The sequence below is a fragment of the Oncorhynchus mykiss genome, chromosome 3, assembly GCF_057628025.1.
Source record: "Oncorhynchus mykiss isolate SJ-2025 chromosome 3, ASM5762802v1, whole genome shotgun sequence".
NCBI classification, from domain to species: Eukaryota; Metazoa; Chordata; class Actinopteri; order Salmoniformes; family Salmonidae; genus Oncorhynchus; species Oncorhynchus mykiss.
This window is the reverse complement of record NC_143024.1, coordinates 23,651,167-23,678,030: the sequence shown is the minus strand read 5'-3', so window position 1 is coordinate 23,678,030 and position 26,864 is coordinate 23,651,167. Positions and strand designations below refer to the sequence as shown.

At 47.2% G+C, this 26,864-nt stretch overlaps 1 protein-coding gene across 2 annotated transcripts in view; it reads right to left on the bottom strand.

Annotated features, from left to right (window-relative positions):
* The window catches only part of LOC110509826 (ETS domain-containing transcription factor ERF), a 101,656-nt gene that overhangs the window by 33,917 nt on the left and 40,875 nt on the right, over window positions 1-26,864 (bottom strand). Inside the window, exon 2 of one of the 2 annotated variants that reach the window (XM_090225821.1) lies at window positions 815-1,034. In XM_090225821.1, coding sequence (XP_090081947.1) covers window positions 815-1,034 — 220 coding nt within the window. Of the gene's footprint in view, window positions 1-814; window positions 1,050-26,864 lie in introns of both variants that reach the window. The other variant, XM_090225810.1, reaches the window with a different exon arrangement.

The window sequence follows — 26,864 nt, the reverse complement described above, 5'->3', positions numbered from 1 at the left end:
TAGTGGTTATACAGTGTATGGGTGATTGACATGTGATAGGCTACATGTAGTCAGAGTAGTGGTTATACAGTGTATGGGTGATTGACATGTGATATGCTACATGTAGTCAGAGTAGTGGTTATACAGTGTATGGGTGATTGACATGTGATAGGCTACATGTGGTCAGAGCAACGGTTATACAGTGTATGGGTGATTGACATGTGATAGGCTACATGTGGTCAGAGCAGCGGTTATACAGTGTATGGGTGATTGACATGTGATAGGCTATATGTAGTCAGAGCAGCGGTTGGTTATACAGTGCATGGGGAAGCCATACGGGGTCATGGAGGTCAATGCCATAACAGTATAAGGGGCTTGTGTTTGGGGTGTTTGAGTGAACAGTCTTTTTTGTTTAGTCACTGCCATTATATGGGCAATATTATCACCACCATGGCAGGAATATGGGGTTTGAGTTGGTGTCAATAGAGTCCATGTCCTTTCTGGTCACTGCCAAAACAGTGTATTGGGAGATAGGGTGAGTGCCATTACAATAGGCCTACAGTATACAGTGTATTGGGAGATAGGGTCAGTGCCAATACGATAGGCCTACAGTATATAGTGCTTTAGGGGCTAGAGCTGGTGTCATAGTCATAACAGCCAGCTTATGTCAAGCAGACGTGCACAACGTAACAATAAACCTATATCTGGGGCCGAAGCCCGAGCTTGGGGAGGAATTGGGGCCTGGATCACTGCCATAAGACAGCCATGTGCATTAAAATCAGTGTGTAAACAGCACATGGAGCAGGACACGCTTGGTGTTATTGAGTTTCCTTACCGGAGTGCCCTGCTCAGCTTGTCGTAGTTCATCTGGGGTTTGCACTTGCGGGCCCCCCATAACCGGGCCACCTCGTCAGGGTCCTTGATGACAAACTCTCCATAGTCCCCCTGCCAGGCGATGACATCATGGTACTCCTCCTTCCTCAGCAGCTCCAGGATGAAGTGCCACAGCTGGATCTGTCGCGAGCCGGGGCTCGACTCAGGTTTGTAGGCCCAGTCTGGAAAGGCAAACCCTGGGGAGGAGAGGGGGGAGACCAGGGAGAAGGGAGTTAGCCTGGAGGTCCGTGGAGCACAGCCATACTGATGGACTGAGATGATTAGCCTTCATAGAGGACAGCATGTTCAGAAAGGCTATGCTCTCAGTCTACATGTTCACTTATTTCTGTGAGTTTAGGCAGCACACAGTAGGCAGCACATAAAAACCCAACATTTGGGCCAATAGCTAAGTCACAGGAATGCTGTTTAGTTGCAGGACAAGACATGAATATATATTGATTCCAACTCCAACAAGGGGAGAGGAGTTGCCTCTGGCCCTGTCAGGCGTTCTCAGGTGAAGAGTGTTCTAGAAGGCGTGTTGTAGAAGAGGAAAGAGGATTAGTGAGGCCTACTTGTGTTCGGTCTTTTAGTTCTCGGTCTGTAGCTTAGGGATGTATTTGGGATCCATCTGTACATCAGTCTGGTTCTGTTTCTACTGTTATTAAGGCGTACACAGTGCTGCACATCATCGAGTGTGGCTGCTTGTCACTCACACCTGCCTGACCTGGCCTCTTCTCTGCCCTCCTCTTCTTTCCTCTCCTCCACTCTACTTTGTGTTGTATCTGACTCATGGTAGACTGAGTGTAGAAACCACAACAGTCCTGTCACCGTCACTGCTAGGGCGTCCACCCACCCACAACAGTCCTCTCACTGTCACTGCTAGGGCATCCACCCACCCACAACAGTCCTCTCACTGTCACTGCTAGGGCGTCCACCCAACCACAACAGTCCTGTCACCGTCACTGCTAGGGCGTCCACCCAACCACAACAGTCCTGCGCCGGAAACACTCACTGATCTCCCTGCCGTGATACTACTCTAATAGTGAACACACACACGACCACAACATTGGTGCTCTTTCTATGTCTGTGGAATACTATTCATAATGAAAACCTCTCCATCTCTTTTCCCTGATTCTGTCACTGTTTCCTACTGACAGAGGAAACAACATGACCTAGTCTACCCTCCCCCAAATGTACAACGGAAACGCAAAGTGTGAAAGGTGGAAACAGACTGTGGGTGTGGGCACATGTTCATGAGTGTTTGTTTGTTTGTCTGCCTGCTCGACTGACCTTGATGTAAATGTGTATTCAAGATTGAGAATAAGCCAGTATGTGAGTGAATGAGTATATATTCATGAGGCTTGAATGACGAGTTGAATGTACTTGAGAGGCTATTTCCTCACATGTGGTCATGAAGATGTGACAAATCTGAGCCAGACTGGGTGTTAGCATCACCGGAGTGTTTCAAATCTAATCACATTTTATTTGTACCATACATATGGTTAGCAGATGTTAATGCGAGTGTAGCGAAATGCTTGTGCTTCTAGTTCCGACAATGCAGTAATAACCAACGAGTAATCTAACCTAACAATTCCTAAACTACTACCTTATACACACAAGTGTAAAGGGATAAAGAATATGTAAATAAAGATATATGATCGAGTGATGGTACAGAACGGCATAGGCAAGATGCAGTAGATGGTATCGAGTACAGTATATACATATGAGATGAGTAATGTAGGGTATGTAAACAAAGTGGCATAGTTTAAAGTGGCTAGTGATACATGTATTACATAAAGATGGCAAGATGCAGTAGATGATATAGAGTACAGTATATACATATGAGATTAGTAATGTAGGGTATGTAAACATTATATGAAGTGGCATTGTTTAAAGTGGCTAGTGATAATTTTTTTTACATCAATTTCCATTATTAAAGTGGCTGGAGTTGAGTCAGAATGTTAGCAGCAGCCACTCAATGGGTGTACATAGTTTAAATTAGAGGGAAACGCTGATCACCTACTGTTCAGTATGACGAACATCCTCTCTACATAACCATTACTCTGCCAGAGAAGAACAGGAGTCCATAGTTCCGTGATAAAAATCAGGCCTAGTCAATGCCGGCCAATCCCATTCATCAGGGTTTGAGGCCTCCAACTTTCTCCTGACTCACATGGCAGGATCTAAACATATATTGACCACATTTGAAATATGAAAACATCGGACAAATGAACATTTCAGGGTGAACTATCCCTTTAAGGTCTAGCGACATCATGGGTGTGTATGACATCACAACAGCAGAAAAGCCACTACTAGTACAGATGAGCCCTGAATAGCATCAAAATAACCAAATGTAGCTAGATGTTGGAGGGACTTTCTAGATGACGGACAGATTGATAGATAAACTTAGCAAAAAAAAGATATGTCCTCTCACTGTCAGCTCCCTTTATTTTCAGCAAACTTAACGTGTAAATATTTGTATGAACATAAGATTCAACAACAGACAAACTGAACACGTTCCACAGACGTGACTAACAGAAATGGAATCACGTGTCCCTGAACACAGGGGGGGATAAAAATCCAAAGTAAAAGTCAGTATCTGGTGTGGCCACCAGCTGCATTAAGTACTGCAGTGCATCTCCTCCTCATGGACTGCACCAGATTTGCCAGTTCTTGCTGTGAGGTTTTACTCCACTCTTCCACCAAGGCACCTGCAAGTTCCCAGACATCTCTGTGAGGAATGGCCCCTAGCCCTCACCATTTGATCCTGTAGGTCCCAGACGTGCTCAATGGGATTGAGATCCAGGCTCTTCGCTGGCCACGGCAGAACACTGACATTCCTGTCTTGCAGGAAATCACGCACAGAATGAGCAGTATGGCTTGTGGCATTGTCATGCTGGAGGGTCATGTCAGGATGAGCCTGCAGGAAGGGTACCACATGAGGGAGGAGGATGTCTTCCCTGTAACACACAGCATTGAGATTGCCTGCAATGACAAGAAGCTCAGTCCGATGATGCTGTGACACACCGCCCCAGACCATGATGGACCCTCCACCTCCAAATCGATCCCGCTCCAGAATACAGAGCTCGGTGTAAGGCTCATTCCTTCGACGATAAACGCGAATCCGACCATCACCCTTGGTGAGAAAAAAACGTGACTCGTCAGTGAAGAGCACTTTTTGCCAGTCCGGTCTGGTCCAGCGATGGTGGGTTTCTGCCCATAGGCGACGTTGTTGCCAGTGATGTCTGGTGAGGACCTGCCTTACAATAGGCCTACAAGCCCTCAGTCCAGCCTGTCTCAACCTATTGCGGACAATCTGAGCACTGATGGAGGGATTATGCGTTCCTGGTGTAACTCGGGCAGTTGTTGTTTCCATCCTGTACCTGTCCCACAGGTGATGTCCGGATGTACCGATCCTGTGCAGGTGTTGTTACACGTGGTCTGCCACTGCGAGGACGATCAGCTGTCCGTTCTGTCTCCCTGTAGCGCTGTCTTAGGCGTCTCACAGTACGGACATTGCAATTTATTGCCCTGGGCACATCTGCAGTCCTCATGCCTCCTTGCAGCATGCCTAAGGCACGTCCACGCAGATGAGCAGGGACCCTGGGCATCTTTCTTTAGCTGTTTTTCAGTCCGTAGAAAGGCCTCTTTAGTGTCCTAAGTTTTCATAACTGTGACCTTAATTGCCTACCGTCTGTAAACTGTTAGAGTCTTAATGACCGTCCCACAGGTGCATGTTCATTAATTGTTTATGGTTCATTGAACAAACATGGGAAACAGTGTTTAAACTAGAGGTCAACCGATTATGATTTTTCAACGCCGTTACCGGATATCGGCGGACCAAAAAAGCCGATACCGATTAAAAATAGGCCAATTTTTTTTATACATATATATTTGTAATAATGACAATTAAAACAATACTGAATGAACAATGAACACTTTTATTTTAAACTAAGATAATACATAAATAAAATATATTTAGCCTCAAGTAAATTATGAAACATCCTCAATTTGGTTTATATAATGCAAAAACACAGTGTTCGAGAAAAAAGTAAAAGTGCAATATGTGCCATATAAAAAGATCAAGTTTAAGTTCCGTGCTCAGAACATATGAAAAAGATGGTGGTTCAATATTCCCAGTTAAGAAGTTTTAGGTTGTAGTTATTATATGACGCGTCGACTATTTCTCTCTATACCATTTGTATTTCACATACAGTTGAAGTCGGAAATGTACATACACCTTAGCCAAATGCATTTAAACCCAGTTGTTCCACAATTCCTGACATTTAATCCTAGTAAAAATGCCCCGTCTTAGGTCAGTTAAAATAAAGTGGTGATCCTAAGAATGTGAAATGTCAGAATAATAGTAGAGAGAATGATCTATTTTAGCTTTTATTTCTTTCATCACATTCCTAGTGGGTCAGAAGTTACCATATACTCAATTAGTATTTGGTAGCATTGCCTTTAAATAGTTTATCTTGGGTCAAACATTTTGGGTAGCCTTCCACAAGCTTTCCACAATAAGTTGGGTGAATTTTGGCACATTCCTCCTGACAAAGCTGGTGTAAGTGAGTCAGGTTTGTAGGCCTCCTTTACTGTGGATATAGATACTTTTGTACCGGTTTCCTCCAGCATCTTCACACGGTCCTTTGCTGTTGTTCTGGGATTGATTTGCACTTTTCGCACCAAAGTTCGTTCATCTCTAGGAGACAGAACGTGTCTCCTTCCTGAGCGGTATGACAGCTGTGTGGTCCTATGGTATTTATACTTGCATACTATCGTTTGTACAGATGAACGTGGTACCTTCAGTCGTTTGGAAATTGCTCCCACGGATGAAACAGACTTGTGGAAGTCTACAAAAAAATTCTGAGGTCTTGGCTGATTTCTTTTGATTTTCCCATGATGTCAAGCAAAGAGGCACAGAGTTTGAAGATAGGCCTTGAAATACATCCACTGGTACACCTCCAATTGACTCAAATTATGTCAATTAGCCTATCAGAAGCCTCTAAAGCAATGACATTATTTTCTGGAATTTCCCAAGCTGTTTAAAGGCAGTCAACATAGTGTCTGACCCACTGGAATTGTGATACAGTGAAATAATCTGTCTGTAAACAATTGTTGGAAAGATTACTTGTGTCATGCACAAAGTAGATGTCCTAACCGACATGCCAAAACTATAGTTTGTTAACAAGTCATTTGTGGAGTGGTTGAAAAACTAGTTTTAATGACTCCAACCTAAGTGTATGTAAACTTCTGACTTCAACTGTACCTTTGACTATTGGATGTTCTAATAGACACTTTAGTATTACCAGCCTAATCTTATGAGTTGAAAGGCTTGAAGTCATAAACAGAGCTGTGATTCAATCATTGCTAAGAGCTGCTGGCAAACGCAGTAAAGTTTGAATGAATGTTTACAAGCCTGCTGCTGCCTACCACCGCTCAGTCAGACTGCTGTATCAAATATTAAATCATAGACTTAATTATAATATAATAAACACAGAAATACGAGCCTTTGGTCATTAATATGGTCAAATCCACAAACCATAATTTCGTAAACAAAACGTTTATTCTTTCAGAGTTCTCAATTATTGACAGATTTCTTTTTTATATATATTTGTTGCCGAAACACAGCTTTGATAAGATGACATTGACACAGGCAACACACACACACACACACACACACACACACACACACACACACACACACACACAGCGTGTCAGGTCAACGGGTGAAATGGATCTCTGGTAAGTAGATAGAGACAAACTCTGCCTACCAACCTCTGAACAACGACTACAAAACCAACCATCGTCATCATCACACGTACAGATATGGAGACAGCATACCGTGTGTGTAAATAACAGGGTAAATACACCCCCCGAACAGCCAGAAAAACATGGGATGAAAGCACCAGTGTGAGTAGTAATAGTGTGTACTAATGAGTGTGATCTTGGTAGGAAACAATGTCTCAGCAACCAGAGCCCAGTAGTCTGTTGTGATACGGGACAGACATGTCTTCTCTACAGGGATTCTGAGGAAAATAGAGCCACAACAGGTGTCTTTTCATGACACCCCAAGGCTGGTTCATGCATATGTTACACCCAGAGGCCAAACCTGTCCTGAGTCACCGTGGATCAGTTATCACAAGAGGCTGCTCATACTAACACAAGAAACAGAGACCACGACAAACACACATACAGAGCCACTAACACTGAAGCCATGACATGTCCAAGGCTGGGTCATGCATATGTTACACCCAGAGGCCAAACCTGTCCTGAGTCACCGTGGATCAGTTATCACAAGAGGCTGCTCATACTAACACAAGAAACAGAGACCACGACAAACACACACACAGAGCCACTAACACTGAAGCCATGACATGTCCAAGGCTGGGTCATGCATAAGTTACACCCAGAGGCCAAACCTGTCCTGAGTCACCGTGGATCAGTTATCACAAGAGGCTGCTCATACTAACACAAGAAACAGAGACCATGACAAACACACACACAGAGCCACTAACACTGAAGCCATGACATGTCCACAGGTCTGTTGAATGGGGTTTTAAGCGACCCTACAGTGGGCTTTGTGTGAGAAAGACACGTACGTGTGCGTGCGTGTGTGTGTCAGAATGCATCAATGCCATGCAGGAGAAAAGCAGTATGGGACCTCACCCCCCAAACTTAACCTCGTTGACCTCTACTCCTCCTGCTCTCCTCTCCTCCATCCATCTCTGGTGCTCTCTTTCCCTCCTGGGGGAGACACCAGATAGCCATTACAGCACAGAGAGGAGAGGAGCCACACACACCATCAATAATGCAGCAGCTAGGCTGTGTGTTTGTGTGGAAGGGGGGTGGGGGGGGTAATCTCTGCCCTGGGACACTAGAGCTCGGGGTGTGGAGGGGTGTTAGTAAGTGAGAATATATAAGGGGGGGGGGGGGGGGGGGGTAAGTAGCTACAACTTTTGGTTGGGGGATGGAGGGAGTCCCGGGGGGGGCTGAAAGAGAAGGAGGGAAGAGGAGACAGGGTGAGTCCTAGGACGAGGAGAGAGAAAGGGGGAGGAGGGAGAGTGGGAAACAAGAGTGGGAAGAGAGAGAGAGACAATGGTTGAAGAGGGGGTTGGGGAAAGAGGGGGTATAAAGAGAGGGATGAGATCATAGCTCATCTGGTAGTCTGTTGTCATCCAGGTCACATTGCTTACCCCCCTCCCTTGTTCTCCCTCTCTAGCTCTGCGGATGCCCGTCTTCCTCTGTGTGATCTCTTTGGCAGGCCTTCTCTAGACTTCTAACGCTGGAGCTATTTCAACTATGTAGAGGGACCAACTACAATGACCTCCAAACAGCACAGAGAGAGAGAGACTGGGGGAGAAAGGGAGAGGAAAACGCGATTGATAGCGAGAAGGAGAGTAACGTGGCCATATCTACAGCTGGGTTTCTGTGAGGGACAGAGTGAACACAGTGTGTGTATGTGTGTGAGTGAGAGACTAGAAGCATGAGGTCTTGAATCTGATTCTGAACTCCAATCGCTGACACACATGTACACAGTATCATCTCCTACCCTCCTCCTGAGTGGCACAGTGGTCTAAGGCACTGCATCTCAGTGATAGAGGCATCACTACAGATCCTGGTTCGATCCCGGGCTCTATCACAACCGGCCGCGATCGGGAGTCCCATAGGGCAGCGCGGAATTGGCCCGGCGTGGTCCAGGTTAGGGGAGGGTTTGGCCGGGGTAAATAAGAATTTGTCCTTGCCTAGTTAAATGAAGGTTCAATCAAACAATAACCCCCCCCCCCCCCTTTGTGAGCAGTGCTACCTGGGCACCATTGGCACAGTGACTGACTGACACACGGCCTCTAGCTAGAAACAGGGGGGTTAAAGGAGGGTGGAGAGGGAAAGGGGGTGTAAGACAGAGAGGGAAGCTGGGAAAGGGTGGGGGATGAGTTAGGGAAGAGAGAGGTTTAACTGTTCATATTTCACTAAGTGTTTATTCTCCATTTCACTTTCTTTGGCAATGTAAAACATATGTTTCCCATGCCAATAAAGTCCATTAAATTGAAATTGAGAGGCAAGATGTGTGACTTGTTGCCACAAGGGCAACCAGTGAAGAACAAATACCATTGGAATTACAACCCATATGTATTTATTTTCCCTTTTTACTTTAACTATTTGCACATCGTTACAACACTGTATATAGACATATGACATTTGAAATGTCTCTTAATTTGGAACTTTGTGAGTGTAATGTTTACTGTTAATGTTTTATTGTTTACTTCACATTTGTTTATCTATTTCACTTGCTTTGGCAATGTTAACATATGTTTCCCATGCCAATAAAGCCCTCTGAATTGAAAGCGAGAGCACCAAGTCTACCTGACAAACTACGGAGGGAATGTAACTAGTCAGAAATATATAGATAGGTGAAAGTAGTGAATAAGAAATGTTTTGTCCCTGGGACAAAGTGAGAGGAGACGGAGCTGAGTCGAGGCAGGAGCCTATACCCAGTTAGGGTCGTGTAGCTGTCATTGTTCAACTACTGGGACATTCAGTACAGTGAGAAAGACAGAGTGAGAGAGAGAGAGAGAGCGAGAGAGAGACGTGGAGGTGGGGGAGCACTGGTGGCCTTGGAGGAACAAAAATAGACCCATACATACACTGGGGTTATTGTTCCACAGAGAGAGAACGAGTGAGCATGAGGGGGGAAGGAGATAGAGAGAGAAGTCGAGAAGTGCTGCGAGAGGGGGAGGAGGAGCGAGAAACAGGAGACAAATCCTACAGGAGTCTGGTGTCCTGTACTAGCAACATTATACATCCAGTAACACAACCATACACTCAGTGGACAGTTTATTAGGTACACCCATCTAGTACTGGGCCGGATCCCACTGTAGCAATGAAAGGAGGCACCTGGTCAGCAACAATGTTCAGATACACTGTAGCGTTCAAACATTGATTCATTGGCATGAAGGGATCTAACATGTGTCAGGAAAACTGTCCGGACACCATTAAACCAGCAGCAGCCTGTACCGTTGACACCAGGCAGGATGGGGCCATGGACTCATGCTGCTTACGCCTAATCCTAACTCTGCCATCAACATGACGCAACAGGAACCAGGATTCATCGGACTCGGACCAGGCAATGTTTTTCCGCTCCTCAATTGTCCAGTGTTGTTGATCACGTGCCCACTGGAGCCGCTTCTTCTTGTTTTTAGCTGATGGGAGTGGATCCCGGTGTGGTCGTCTGCTGTAAAAGCCCATCTGTGACAAGGATCAATGGGATGTGCGTTCCGAGATGCCGTTCTGCACACCACTGTTGTACTGCTCTGTTATTTGCCTGTTTGTGACCCGCCTGTCAGCTTGCACGTTTCTTGCCCTTCTCCTTTGATGTCTCATCAACAAGCTGTTTTCACCCACAGAACTGCCACTGACTATGTTTTTGTTTGTAGCACCATTCTGGGTAAACCCTAGACACTGTTGTGGGTGAAAAGCCCAGGAGGCCTGCCAATTCTGAGATACTGGAACCGGAGCGCCTGGCAACGACAATCATACCACACTCAGTTGCTTAGGTCACTGGTTTTGCCCATTCTAACGGAATGCCTCAATGTCTGCCTGCTTTATATAGCAGACCACGTGGCTCACTCACTGTCTGTAGGAGCGAACCATTTCGTGAACGGGGTGGTGTGCCTAATAAACTGACCACTGTATATTCCCATTTTACACCCTCATGCACACTTCAGCCTATAGCGACACCCTAACATACCATAACCTTCCTGGAAATCTGCTGGGGTATGTTCAGCAAGATGAAACATTTAGAATGTCACAGATAAAAACGTAATGAATATAGCAGACTGGATTCCCTATTCTACATGACAGACAGACTGAGCCCGGAGTTGGACCCCGTTACTAGAGCCCGGAGTTGGACCCCGTTACTAGAGCCCGGAGTTGGACCCTGTTACTAGAGCCCGGAGTTGGAACCTGTTACTAGAGCCCAGAGTTGGACCCTGTTACTAGAGCCCAGAGTTGGACCCCGTTACTAGAGCCCAGAGTTGGACCCCGTTACTAGAGCCCAGAGTTGGACCCTGTTACTAGAGCCCGGAGTTGGAACCTGTTACTAGAGCCCAGAGTTGGACCCCGTTACTAGAGCCCAGAGTTGGACCCTGTTACTAGAGCCCGGAGTTGGAACCTGTTACTAGAGCCCAGAGTTGGACCCTGTTACTAGAGCCCGGAGTTGGACCCCGTTACTAGAGCCCAGAGTTGGACCCCGTTACTAGAGCCCGGAGTTGGACCCTGTTACTAGAGCCCGGAGTTGGACCCTGTTACTAGAGCCCGGAGTTGGACCCTATTACTAGAGCCCAGAGTTGGACCCCGTTACTAGAGCCCGGAGTTGGAACCTGTTACTAGAGCCCAGAGTTGGACCCTGTTACTAGAGCCCAGAGTTGGACCCTGTTACTAGAGCCCAGAGTTGGACCCTGTTACTAGAGCCCAGAGTTGGACCCTGTTACTAGAGCCCATAGTTGGACCCCGTTACTAGAGCCCAGAGTTGGACCCTGTTACTAGAGCCCAGAGTTGGGCCCCGTTACTAGAGCCCGGAGTTGGAACCTGTTACTAGAGCCCATAGTTGGACCCCGTTACTAGAGCCCAGAGTTGGACCCTGTTACTAGAGCCCAGAGTTGGGCCCCGTTACTAGAGCCCAGAGTTGGACCCTGTTACTAGAGCCCGGAGTTGGAACCTGTTACTAGAGCCTGGACTTCTTCCTGCTCAGGTCAGGATCATGTTTAATGCCAACTTGCCTCCATAAGGAACTAAATGATCATGAGAGAATTGCAGCATCAGTTGATGTGATTGTTTCTTGGAGACCAGGCTGCAGGGGAACGGACTCTGACGACCCCAGTGGCACCTAATCATATGGGCAGAATCTTTAACCGGAGTTACTCTTTACACACACACACACACCACCCCATTGTCCCAGTGGGGTTTGGGGCAGCAGAATAATATTGTGTCAGTAAAGCTGGTGGTGGATCTCTGAGGTGCTGCCGGGTATATTTATTACCTTCACCAGAGTAACACTACGCTCCCAAGACATTCCCCTCACACACACATACACACTCAAGCACATACACACGCACACTCAAGCACACACACACACACCAGCCTCCTTAGGGACAGACCGCAAGTGCCTCTCTCTTTCTCTCCCTCCCGCCATTTCACATATTGGTGTTAATGTACTCCTGTAGCCAGCTCTGGGCAGACATGAACCTGTCAGTTGACTTTTCACCGCGCTCCTCCTCTCATCCCAACATGTTGTACTGGGTTGTGTGTGTGTGTGTGTGTGTGTGTGTGTGTGTGTGTGTGTGTGTATACACTGCTCAAAAAAATAAAGGGAACACTTAAACAACACAATGTAACTCCAAGTCAATCACACTTCTGTGAAATCAAACTGTCCACTTAGGAAGCAACACTGATTGACAATACATTTCACATGCTGGTGTGCAAATGGAATAGACAACAGTTGGAAATTATAGGCACTTAGCAAGACACCCCAGAATAAAGGAGTGGTTCTGCAGGTGATAACCACAGACCACTTCTCAGTTCCTATGCTTCCTGGCTGATGTTTTGGTCACTTTTGAATGCTGGCGGTGCTTTCACTATAGTGGTAGCATGAGACGGAGTCTACAACCCACACAAGTGGCTTGGGTAGTGCAGCTCATCCAGGATGGCACATCAATGCGAGCTGTGGCAAGAAGGTTTGCTGTGTCTGTCAGCGTAGTGTCCAGAACATGGAGGCGCTACCAGGAGACAGGCCAGTACATCAGGAGACGTGGAGGAGGCCGTAGGAGGGCAACAACCCAGCAGCAGGACCGCTACCTCTGCCTTTGTGCAAGGAGGAGCAGGAGGAGCACTGCCAGAGCCCTGCAAAATGACCTCCAGCAGGCCACAAATGCGCATGTGTCTGCTCAAACGGTCAGAAACAGACTCCATGAGGGTGGTATGAGGGCCCGACTTCCACAGGTGGGGGTTGTGCTTACAGCCCAACACCGTGCAGGACGTTTGGCATTTGCCAGAGAACACCAAGATTGGCAAATTCGCACCTGGCGCCCTGTGCTCTTCATAGATGAAAGCAGGTTCACACTGAGCACATGTGACAGACGTGACAGTTTGGAGACGCCGTGGAGAACGTTCTGCTGCCTGCAACATCCTCCAGCATGGCGGTGGGTCAGTCATGGTGTGGGGTGGCATTTCTTTGGGGAGCCGCACAGCCCTCAACGAGATGAGATCCTCAGACCCCTTGTGAGACCATATGCTGGTGCGGTTGGCCCTGGGTTCCTCCTAATGCAAGACAATGCTAGACCTCATGTGGCTGGAGTGTGACAGCAGTTCCTATAAGAGGAAGGCATTGATGCTATGGACTGGCCCGCCCGTTCCCCAGACCTGAATCCAATTGAGCACATCTGGGACATCATGTCTCGCTCCATCCACCAACGCCACGTTGCACCACAGACTGTCCAGGAGTTGGCGGATGCTTTAGTCCAGGTCTGGGAGGAGATCCCTCAGGAGACCATCCACCACCTCATCAGGAGCATGCCCAGGCGTTGTACGGAGGTCATACAGGCACGTGGAGGCCACACACATTACTGAGCCTCATTTTGACTTGTTTTAAGGACATTACATCAAAGTTGGATCAGCCTGTAGTGTGGTTTTCCACTTTAATTTTGAGTGTGACTCCATATCCAGACCTCCATGGGTTGATAAATTAGATTTCCATTGATCATTTTTGTGTGATTTTGTTGTCGGCACATTCAACTATGTAAAGAAAAAATTATTTAATAAGAATATTTCATTCATTCAGATCTAGGGTGTGTTATTTTAGTGTTCCCTTTATTTTTTTGAGCAGTATATATATATATATATAAAGTGTAACTACGTAAGTGCAAGATACTGTGTTAGTGACTGTGTGACCCCATTGGGCTCCCGAGTGGCGAAGCGGTCTAAGGCACTGTATGACAGCACTACAGACCCTGGTTTGATTCCAGGCTGTTTCACAACCAGCTATGTTTGGGAGTCCCATAGGGCGGTGCACAATTGGCCCAGCGTCATCCAGATTAGGGTTTGTTCGGGGTAGGCTGTCGTTGTTCAATAAAAAAATTAAAAAGTGGGGGTGCGGGGCTTGTGTGGATTGAGGATGTGTAGAATAGGTGTGTCAGTAGCTAGGTTTCCATCCAATTTGCAAAAGATATCATGTGAATATTCTAAAATCTGCATAAAACAATCCGCTAATTTCCCACCATAGATGTATTTCCATCAAACAGACGTATTGAGGATAACAGGCTGTGTGATGATGTACTGCATATAAAATAACTATTGTGGTTAAATTCCCATTCAACCAAATGAATAATACAAGTTAAATGGGTTTCCATCGCGTTTTCAACTCGAGTGATGGTTTTGTCAACTGTGTTATAGAGCAAATGTGTCCACTCTGGTCTTGGCACGTACTCTAGCCAACAGCTGGCAGACACAGTGAAGGTGGGCTACCTACATTATGACATTATTATGGATAATAGTGATATTAGTTTAATTTGTAAAATGGCAGCCAAGCATCGATCATCATTCACCAGAATAAGCATCAAGCTCATCACCGTTCACTTTCACCACCCTGTGAAGTTCAGCAGAACTTATTTCATCTGTAGACTAATAACCTGCCTGCTTCCCAAGTTGTGGTGGGAGGAGGACCACACAACATATCAAGTTGACTTCTATATGATGGCTATTATATCAATACTTGCTCATAAAGGCGTTTCCACATCATTTCACTGACACAAGAAGATCCCACCATGTCCAACCAAACAATTGTCTGTCGCATTTATAAAATTGTACCGGCATTTCCTGTTTCCATCAGCCCAGACGTGACTTATTCATGCATCAGTTAATTCATCCACATAAAATGGTTGGATGGAAACCTGGTTTGTGTTGTGTGTGTGGTCAGCGAGACATTGATGTCTGTACTAACCATGCTGTTGCCAAGGTGATGCTAGAACTATCTGTCCATCAGGAGTGTGCATGTATACTGACTGGTAGCAAGTGGGTTAAGGATGTGTGTGAGGAGGTTTCCTGGAATGTGTCACCAGTGCGGGACAGGAAGAGAGCAACTGTTCTAAACCACAACAACAGATCTGTTTCCCGTGTGTGTGTGTGTGTGTGTGTGTGTGTGTGTGTGTGTGTGAGAGAGTGAGAGAGAGAGAGAGAGAGAGTGTGAGTGAGTGAGTGAGTGAGTGAGTGAGTGAGTGAGTGAGTGAGTGAGTGAATGAATGAGTGTGTGAGTGTGTGAGTGAATGAATGAGTGTGTGAGTGTGTGAGTGTGTGAGTGAGTGAGTGAGTGAGTGAGTGTGTGAGTGTGTGAGTGAGTGAGTGTGTGAGTGAGAATGCTCCCTCAAATAGACACCCAGTGAAAAGAGAACACTTTGTAAAGTTGGCCACCAGGTCAAATCCACCAGGCCTGTAGAACTGGGATGGTCAACATGTCGTGTCTGAAAGCCTGTAGGACGTAGACCAGGAAGATGTGTTAAGACCAAGGAGATGGTCCTGTATGACAGAGAGAAGCTGATGCAATGCCACTGCAGGGAAATGACAAGGACGCTGGAGAAATGGCAAAGCAGAGCTCAACAAGTGTGCTGCTCTGACGACCAGCAGGCAGGCAGGCAGGCAGACACGGCAGGCAGGCAGACACGGCAGGTAGACCGACACGGCAGGTAGACAGACACGGCAGGTAGACAGACACGGCAGGTAGACAGACACGGCAGGTAGACAGGTACAGTCAGGAAAGTCAAACAAGCATGACAGTGACACACAGAGAACAGAACTAAATGACAAGAAGTTACACAAAACTGGAAAAACAAGTTCACAATAATAGTTACTGGGCAGGATGTGTGTGTATGTATGTGTATGCGTCATCGCTGACTCAGTGTGTGTAATTCAGCCTTCCCAACTCAAACACTTCTCTCTCTCTCTCCCTCCAATCCCTTCCTTTTCTCTCCTTCTCTCCCTCTCTCGCTCCTGGACACTGTCTCCTAGCAACCAGACACTTCAGGCCTAAAAATATCCCCCAGAAACAAACAGAACAAAAAAATAAAACATACATGACAATTAATCCTTTCAAACACAGAGCAGCAAAGACTCAAATAGAACAGGTAAGAGAAAGAGGGAGGGAGAGAGAGCCAGCAACAGGTAGTCAGTCGTGAGGCGACAGAGTTCTTTGCTGAATGACAGAAGAATCTCGCTCCTCTCACTTCCAAGACCCACACTCTGCCTCGCTGTGTGTGTGTGTGTGTGTGTGTGTGTGTGTGTGTGTGTGTGTGTGTGTGTGTAGCCCACTCTACCTGGCAGTGGAAGAACAGAACCTTTCCATAGTCCAACACCAGGCAGTAACTAGGGGTGGTGAAGACAAACAGGCCATGCAGGCCAAGCTGCACTGAGACACAGTGAACCACAATACACGGTTCCACAAAGGCTGTACCACCTCTCCTCTCAGAAGAACTCAGTGACTCCCATCACACCTCCTATCCAGTGGCCTGCACATTCCCACTCACTCCTCCTATCCAGTGGCCTACACGTTCTCACTCACTCCTCCTATCCAGTGGCCTGCACATTCCCACTCACTCCTCCTATCCAGTGGCCTACACGTTCTCACTCACTTCTCCTATCCAGTGGCCTACACGTTCCCACTCACTCCTCCTATTCAGTGGCCGGTACGTTCCCACTCACTCCTCCTATCCAGTGGCCGGCACGTTCCCACTCACTCCTCCTATCCAGTGGCCGGCACGTTCCCACTCACTCCTCCTATTCAGTGGCCGGCACGTTCCCACTCACTCCTCCTATCCAGTGGCCGGCACGTTCCCACTCACTCCTCCTATTCAGTGGCCGGCACGTTCCCACTCACTCCTCCTATCCAGTGGCCTGCACGTTCCCACTCACTCCTCCTATCCAGTGGCCGGCACGTTCCCACTCACTCCTCCTATTCAGTGGCCGGCACGTTCCCACTCACTCCTCCTATTCAGTGGCCGGCACGTTCCCACTCACTCCTCCTATTCAGTGGCCGGCACGTTCCCACTCACTCCTCCTATCCAGTGGCCGGCACGTTCCCACTCACTCCTCCTATTCAGTGGCCTACACGTTCCCACTCACTCCTCCTATCCAGTGGCCTGCACGTTCCCACTCACTCCTCCTATCCATTGGCCGGCACGTTCCAACTCACTCCTCCTATTCAGTGGCCGGCACGTTCCCACTCACTCCCCCTATCCAGTGACCGGCACGTTCCCACTCACTCCTCCTATCCAGTGGCCGGCACAAAAAAAAACTCCTAACCGCCTGTTGATATGAACAGCCTCCCCGCCACAACCGCTCCACCGTCCTCCCCGGCACAACCGCTCCACCGTCCTCCCCGCCACAACCGCTCCACCGTCCTCCCCGCCACAACCGCTCCACCGTCCTCCCCGCCACAACCGCTCCACCGTCCTCCCCGCCACAACCGCTCCACCGTCCTCCCCGCCACAACCGCTCCACCGTCCTCCCCGCCACAACCGCTCCACCGTCCTCCCCGCCACAACCGCTCCACCGTCCTCCCCGCCACAACCGCTCCACCGTCCTCCCCGCCACAACCGCTCCACTGTCCTCCCCACCACAACCGCTCCACTGTCCTCCCCGGCACAACCGCTCCACTGTCCTCCCCGGCACAACCGCTCCACTGTCCTCCCCACCACAACCGCTCCACTGTCCTCCCCACCACAACCGCTCCACTGTCCTCCCCGGCACAACCGCTCCACTGTCCTCCCCACCACAACCGCTCCACTGTCCTCCCCGCCACAACTGCTCCACTGTCCTCCCCGCCACAACTGCTCCACTGTCCTCCCCACCACAACCGCTCCACTGTCCTCCCCACCACAACCGCTCCACTGTCCTCCCCACCACAACCGCTCCACTGTCCTCCCCACCACAACCGCTCCACTGTCCTCCCCACCACAACCGCTCCACTGTCCTCCCCACCACAACCGCTCCACTGTCCTCCCCGGCACAACCGCTCCACTGTCCTCCCCGGCACAACCGCTCCACTGTCCTCCCCGGCACAACCGCTCCACTGTCCTCCCCACCACAACCGCTCCACTGTCCTCCCCACCACAACCGCTCCACTGTCCTCCCCGGCACAACCGCTCCACTGTCCTCCCCACCACAACCGCTCCACTGTCCTCCCCACCACAACCGCTCCACTGTCCTCCCCACCACAACCGCTCCACTGTCCTCCCCACCACAACCGCTCCACTGTCCTCCCCACTAAATAACCCAATTACAAAGTAATAAAACAATGCAACTCTTCAGTTGATTGTTTAAAACCTGTTAGAGCTCTAGGGGCGCTATTTCATTTTTGGATAAAAAAACGTTCCCGTTTTAAGCGCGATATTTTGTCACGAAAAGATGCTCGACTATGCATATTCTTGACAGTTTTGGAAAGAAAACACTCTGAAGTTTCAGAATCTGCAAAGATTTTGTCTGTAAGTGCCCCAGAACTCATTCTACAGGCGAAACCAAGATGATGCATCACCCAGGAATTAGCAGAATTTCTGAAGCTCTGTTTTCCATTCTCTCCTTATATGGCTGTGATTGCGCAACGAATGAGCCTACACTTTCTGTCGTTCGCCCAAGGTCTTAGCAGCATTGTGACGTATTTGTAGGCATATCATTGGAAGATTGACCATAAGAGACTACATTTTCCAAGTGTCCGCCTGGTGTCCTGCGTCGAATTCGGTGCGCAATTGCCAGCTGCTTCTACTTTACCATTTGATTCAGGGGAGAAAGCATGTGTCCAAGAACGATGTATCAATGAAGAGATATGTGAAAAACACCTTGATTGATTCTAAACAACGTTTGCCATGTTTTCAGTCGATATTATGGAGTTAATTTGGAAAAAAGTTTGCGTTTTGAGGACTGAATTGATGGATTTTTTTTGGTAGCCAAATGTGATGTATAAAACGGAGCTATTTCTAATACACAAGGAATCTTTTTGGAAAAACTGAGCATCTGCTATCTAACTGAGAGTATCCTCATTGAAAACATCAGAAGTTCTTCAAAGGTAAATGATTTTATTTGAAGGCTTTTATGTTTTTGTTAATGTTGCGTGCTGGATGCTAACGCTAATGCTAACGCTAAATGCTAACGCGAAATGCTAACGCTAGCTAGCTACTTTTACACAAATGATTGTTTTCCTATGGTTGAGAAGCATATTTTGAAAATCTGAGATGACAGTGTTGTTTACAAAAGGCTAAGCTTGAGAGATGGCATATTTATTTCATTTCATTTGCGATTTTCATAAATAGTTAACGTTGTGTTATGCTAATGAGCTTGCTGATAGATTTACACAATCCTGGATACAGGGGTTTTTTCATAGCTAAACGTGACGCAGAAAACGGAGCGATTTGTCCTAAACAAATAATCTTTCAGGAAAAACTGAACATTTGCTATCTGAGAGTCTCCTCATTGAAAACATCTGAAGTTCTTCAAAGGTAAATGATTTTTTTGAATGCTTTTCTGTTTTTTTGTGTAAATGTTGCCAGCTGAATGCTAATGCTAAATGCTACGTTAGCCATCAATACTGTTACACAAATGCTTGTTTTGCAATGGTTGAGAAGCATATTTTGAAAATCTGAGATGACAGTGTTGTTAACAAAAGGCTAAGCTTGAGAGCTAGCATATTTATTTCATTTCATTTGCGATTTTCATGAATAGTTAACGTTGCGTTATGGTAATGAGCTTGAGTCTGTATTCACGATCCCGGATCCGGGATGGGGAGATCAGAAAGGTTAAGGTGATGTGATACTCTGTCATTAACAGCCTCAGTATGGTGTTTCATCAATGTGTCTCACCATGTAGGTTATGCAGCCAGTGTGTTGAGTGGTGCTGCCTGTCTGTCTGGTCTGTCCTGTACTGTACTGGGGAATCCACTGCCACATGCCTCTCACTCACCTGTTTACACTATACAGGACTTCTCTGTTCTCATTACACACACGTGCTCACAGAGAGACACACAAAACATCCCTGGTGCCAACAAGAGGCTGAGTGTATTATGTCGGGCCCTATAACATCAGAGATGCGGAGAAGGTGGACGGAATCCCGGAATCCAGACATTAAAACAGAATTCAACGATATTCAAAAAGTGTATTGATTGAACTGTATTGACTAGCATACAGAATGCCTCAGTGATTCGTATTGTCCTGCAACGTTCTGAAGAGGCAACAATAATTCCCCCTGTCTGTATGTGCGGTACGTCTACCACTGTGTAGCTGCTAGCGATGATGCTAATGAAAAGTCTTCTGGTAGATAGAAAGGCTTTCCAAAAAACCTTCTCAATGAAATGTTAACTACAAAGTAGCCTGTGCTTCCCTGGCAGAATGATGTCAGGATTATGTGTCAATCCAGTGGGTATTTGTTTTGTAAACTCTACCAACTCTAACTGCACAATGGAATTAAAAGTTAACTACAACCAGAAATCTACATTTCAACAACAACAAAATCCACAGCCCTCAAAAGTGGTCTCCTGATGTGGTTTAAGTATTGTTGTTGACTTCAGAGAGTGAAAACCTGAAAAAAAGTTGGGGAAAACAGAAACCTGGAAAAACTAAACTGAGAAAACGTGATTTGGGGAAAAACTAAACAGTTCAAGCCAAAAGTATAACTGATTTTATAGAGTCCTAATTATGTCATTGCTGAGGTGGATGAAGACCTTTCCATAGTCCCTCTCCCCTACTGCTGCCTGCTGTCAGACTACTGCTGCCTGCTGCCAGACTACTGCTGTCAGACTACTGCTGCCAGACTACTGCTGCCTGCTGCCAGACTACTGCTGCCTGCTGTCAGACTACTGCTGCCAGACTACTGCTGCCTGCTGCCAGACTACTGCTGCCAGACTACTGCTGCCTGCTGCCAGACTACTGCTGCCTGCTGTCAGACTACTGCTGCCAGACTACTGCTGCCTGCTGCCAGAATACTGCTGCCTGCTGCCAGACTACTGCTGCCTGCTGCCAGACTACTGCTGCCTGCTGCCAGACTACTGCTGCCTGCTGCCAGACTACTGCTGCCTGCTGCCAGACTACTGCTGCCTGCTGCCAGACTACTGCTGCCTGCTGCCAGACTACTGCTGCCTGCTGTCAGACTACTGCTGCCTGCTGTCAGACTACTGCTGCCTGCTGTCAGACTACTGCTGCCTGCTGTCAGACTACTGCTGCCTGCTGTCAGACTACTGCTGCCTGCTGTCAGACTACTGCTGTCAGACTACTGCTGCCTGCTGTCAGACTACTGCTGTCAGACTACTGCTGCCTGCTGTCAGACTACTGCTGTCTGCTGTCAGACTACTGCTGCCTGCTGTCAGACTACTGCTGTCAGACTACTGCTGCCTGCTGTCAGACTACTGCTGTCAGACTACTGCTGCCTGCTGTCAGACTACTCCTTCTCATCATTATTCACTTACAACTAGTCCTAATCTTAATCCAGGCCTTTTCAACGGGTCGGGTTTCCGTCACATGCTACTCAGACGCTGTTCCTCTATTCCAACTCTGTTTGTGCACCCCCGACGGCTTGACTGCGTCAGCATGGTGTGTGAGGTCCCAAAAATACACCCTTACTTCACCGAGACCATCAACCTATTCCTTCCCCATTCCTTTCCGCTTCTCCATCAACCCTTCTTTCCCTCCCTCTTTTCCTGACATTCTTCTATTGGGGATCATTTTAGATGAAGGAAAAAGCTCTGTCCACATCTGCTAACAATTCCTGTAAGAGAGACGTAGTGGGCGAGAGAGGGAAGAGAGGGAGGAGGTAAAGGGTAAGCAAAGAAAGGGTTGACAAAGAGAGGGAGGGGGAAAGAAAGATATGGAATAGGTATATAGGAAAAGAAAAGACAAAGACACTACACACACTATCATGGCATTGGCAGCAGCATGTCACAGTGGGCTGTGAGGGGGACACGGAGGGCAGGGCAGAGCACAGCGTGTGTGTGTGTGTGTGTGTGTGTGTGTGTGTGTGTGTGATTATCCCATCGTAAACAGGGAACGAGGACACGCGCAGTGTCACCGCCTGTCACCACTTTCTCTACCCTCTGTTCTCTGCGATCCCTCTCTCCCTCCATCTCCCCATTCTTTCTCTACCCTCTGTTCTCTGCGATCCCTCTCTCCCTCCATCTCCCCATTCTTTCTCTACCCTCTGTTCTCTGCGATCCCTCTCTCCCTCCATCTCCCCATTTTTCTCTACCCTCTGTTCTCTGCGATCCCTCTCTCCCTCCATCTCCCCATTCTTTCTTTTCCCGCTGTCTCCCCTCTGTCCATTCCTCGCCCATCTCTCTCAAAGCTGATTAAGTAGCTTTGATCTTTCTTACGTAACATTCACCTCACACTCACAGACGCCGCCGGCGGCATTGTGTGTGTATGTATCTGTGTGGACGTGTGTTTGAAAGGCAGGACAATTCCCACTTGACTGAACGTGATTCTGTGTGTGTGTCTTTGTTTATGTGTTATTCTCCTCTGACTGTAGCTAGAGCGTTGTCTTGGCTAGTGTCCCTCACATGTATGTGTGGTCTGTCTGAGAGTGGTACATAAGCATGTCTCTCTCTCCAGGCAGCCCAGATAATCACTGTTTATCCTTCAGTATGACTGGGATACCATGGGGAGTACCATGCGCCTGCTCTCCCCACCCACACCCACACACACACACGAGGGGAAACTACGCGTCAACTCCGCTACAGTTGGAGAAGATTGTGGGGTTTTGAAGATTAAAAACACTGCTACATAAACATACAGGTCACGGTGGTTGTAAACAGGGCTCTGCTCTAACGCCCATTAATTGGTGGACTGATTGAATTAATGAGGCAGAGCGTCCAGTCAGGTTAGAAAGGTTGGCTTGTCCTGCTCTCCTCCTCTCCCTTGTTCCTTCTGTCTGTCTCACGGGAGAGATTAGTCCTCAGCTGGAGCAAATAAATCTGGCGGTTATGCAAGAGGCAGAGAGAGAGAGAGAGACAGAGACAGAGACAGAGACAGAGACAGAGACAGAGACAGAGAGAGAGACAGAGAGAGAGAGAGAGAGAGAGAGAGAGAGAGAGAGAGAGAGAGAGAGAGAGACAGACAGAGAGACAGAGACAGAGACAGAGACAGAGAGAGAGACAGAGAGAGAGACAGAGAGAGAGAGACAGAGAGAGAGACAGAGAGAGAGACAGAGAGAGAGACAGAGAGAGAGACAGAGAGAGAGACAGAGAGAGAGACAGAGAGAGAGACAGAGAGAGAGAGGGCAAGTGATGTAATCACCAACACACAGAGAGAGAGAGATGGAGGGAAAGACTGATAGACTGATGAAGAGAGTGAGATGGAGGGAGAAAGAGAGGAGGGGTAGAGATTGAGCGAGAGAGAGAGAGCAACAAAGAACGAGAGAGAGAGAGACAGACAGAAAGAGAAATGCAAATCTGGGTGTACAACACTGGATGACTACCTTGCACTTCCAGGGCAGCACTTCCATAGAGACAACATCAACACCACCATGGCTCAGAAACCCTGTTACTACTCCTGACCTCCACCAACACTACAACATCCCTGTTACTCCTCCTAACCTCTACCAACACTACAACATCCCTGTTACTACTCCTGACCTCCACCAACACTACAACATCCCTGTTACTCCTCCTAACCTCTACCAACACTACAACATCCCTGTTACTACTCCTGACCTCCACCAACACTACAACATCCCTGTTACTACTCCTGACCTCCACCAACACTACAACATCCCTGTTACTAGTCCTAACCTCCAACAACACTACAACATCCCTGTTACTACTCCTGACCTCCACCAACACTACAACATCCCTGTTACTACTCCTAACCTCCACCAACACTACAACATCCCTGTTACTACTCCTGACCTCCACTAACACTACAACATCCCTGTAACTACTCCTAACCTCCACCAACACTACAACATCCCTGTTACTAGTCCTAACCTCCACCACAACATCCCTGTTACTAGTCCTAACCTCCACCAACACTACAACATCCCTGTTACTAGTCCTAACCTCCACCAACACTACAACATCCATGTTACTAGTCCTAACCAACAACACTACAACATCCCTGTTACTAGTCCTAACCTCCACCAACACTACAACATCCCTGTTACTAGTCCTAACCTCCAACAACACTACAACATCCCTGTTACTAGTCCTAACCTCCAACAACACTACAACATCCCTGTTACTAATACTAACCTCCACTACAGCATCCCTGTTACTATTCCTAACCTACACCACCACTACAACATCCCTGTTACTATTCCTAACCTCCACTAACACTACAACATCCCTGTTACTAGCCCTAACCTCCACTAACACTACAACATCCCTGTTACTAGTCCTAACCTACACTAACACATCCCTGTTACTAGTCCTAACCTCCACCAACACTACAACATCCCTGTGACTAGTCCTAATCTCTACCAACACTACAACATCCCTGTTACTAGTCCTAACCTCCACCAACACTACAATATCCCTATTACTAGTCCTAATCTCTACCAACACTACAACATCCCTGTTACTAGTCCTAACCTCCACCAACACTACAACATCCCTGTGACTAGTCCTAACCTCCACCAACACTACAACATCCCTGTTACTAGTCCTAACCTCCACCAACACTACAACATCCCTGTTACTACTCCTAACCTCCACCAACACTACAACATCCCTGTTACTACTCCTAACCTCCACCAACACTACAACATCCCTGTGACTAGTCCTAACCTCCACCAACACTACAACATCCCTGTTACTACTCCTAACCTCCACCAACACTACAACATCCCTGTTACTAGTCCTAACCTCCACCAACACTAACACATCCCTGTTACTAGTCCTAACCTACACCAACACTACAACATCCCTGTTAACAACACTACAATATCCCTATTACTAGTCCTAACCTCCACCAACAATACAACATGCCTGTTACTAGTCCTAACCTCCACCAACACTACAACATCCCTATTACTAGTCCTAACCTCCACCAACATTACAACATCCCTGTTACTAGTCCTAACCTCCACCAACACTACAACATCCCTGTTACTAGTCCTAACCTCCACCAACACTACAACGTCCCTGTTACTAGTCCTAACCTACACCACCACTACAACATCCCTGTAACTAATCCTAACCTCCACTACAACATCCCTGTTACTAGTCCTAACCTCCACTAACACTACAACATCCCTGTTACTAGTCCTAACCTCCACCAACACTACAACATCCATGTTACTAGTCCTAACCTTCACTAACACATCCCTGTTACTAGTCCTAACCTCCACCAACACTACAACATCCCTGTTACTATTCCTAACCTCCACTAACACTACAACATCCCTGTTACTAGTCCTAACCTCCACTAACACTACAACATCCCTGTTACTAGTCCTAACCTACACTAACACATCCCTGTTACTAGTCCTAACCTTCACTAACACTACAACATCCCTGTTACTAGTCCTAACCTACACTAACACATCCCTGTTACTAGTCCTAACCTTCACTAACACTACAACATCCCTGTTACTAGTCCTAACCTACACTAACACATCCCTGTTACTAGTCCTAACCTACACCACCACTACAACATCCCTGTTACTATTCCTAACCTCCACCAACACTACAACATCCCTGTTACTAGTCCTAACCTCCACTAACACTACAACATCCCTGTTACTAGTCCTAACCTACACTAACACATCCCTGTTACTAGTCCTAACCTCCACCAACACTAACACATCCCTGTTACTAGTCCTAACCTACACCAACACTACAACATCCCTGTTAACAAAACTACAATATCCCTATTACTAGTCCTAACCTCCACCAACAATACAACATGCCTGTTACTAGTCCTAATCTACACCACCACTACAACATCCCTGTTACTAGTCCTAACCTCCACCAACACTACAACATCCCTGTTACTAGTCCTAACCTCCACTAACACTACAACATCCCTGTAACTAATCCTAACCTCCACTACAACATCCCTGTTACTAGTCCTAACCTCCACTAACACTACAACATCCCTGTTACTAGTCCTAACCTCCACTAACACTACAACATCCCTGTTACTAGTCCTAACCTCCAACAACACTACAACATCCATGTTACTAGTCCTAACCTTCACTAACACATCCCTGTTACTAGTCCTAACCTCCACCAACACTACAACATCCCTGTTACTATTCCTAACCTCCACTAACACTACAACATCCCTGTTACTAGTCCTAACCTCCACTAACACTACAACATCCCTGTTACTAGTCCTAACCTACACTAACACTACAACATCCCTGTTACTAGTCCTAACCTACACTAACACATCCCTGTTACTAGTCCTAACCTTCACTAACACTACAACATCCCTGTTACTAGTCCTAACCTACACAAACACATCCCTGTTACTAGTCCTAACCTTCACTAACACTACAACATCCCTGTTACTAGTCCTAACCTACACTAACACATCCCTGTTACTAGTCCTAACCTACACCACCACTACAACATCCCTGTTACTAGTCCTAACCTCCACTAACACTACAACATCCCTGTTACTAGTCCTAACCTACACTAACACATCCCTGTTACTAGTCCTAACCTCCACTAACACTACAACATCCCTGTTACTAGTCCTAACCTACACTAACACATCCCTGTTACTAGTCCTAACCTTCACTAACACTACAACATCCCTGTGACTAGTCCTAATCTCTACCAACACTACAACATCCCTGTGACTAGTCCTAACCTCCACCAACACTACAACATCCCTGTTACTAGTCCTAACCTCCACCAACACTACAACATCCCTGTGACTAGTCCTAACCTCCACCAACACTACAACATCCCTGTTACTACTCCTAACCTCCACCAACACTACAACATCCCTGTTACTAGTCCTAACCTCCACCAACACTAACACATC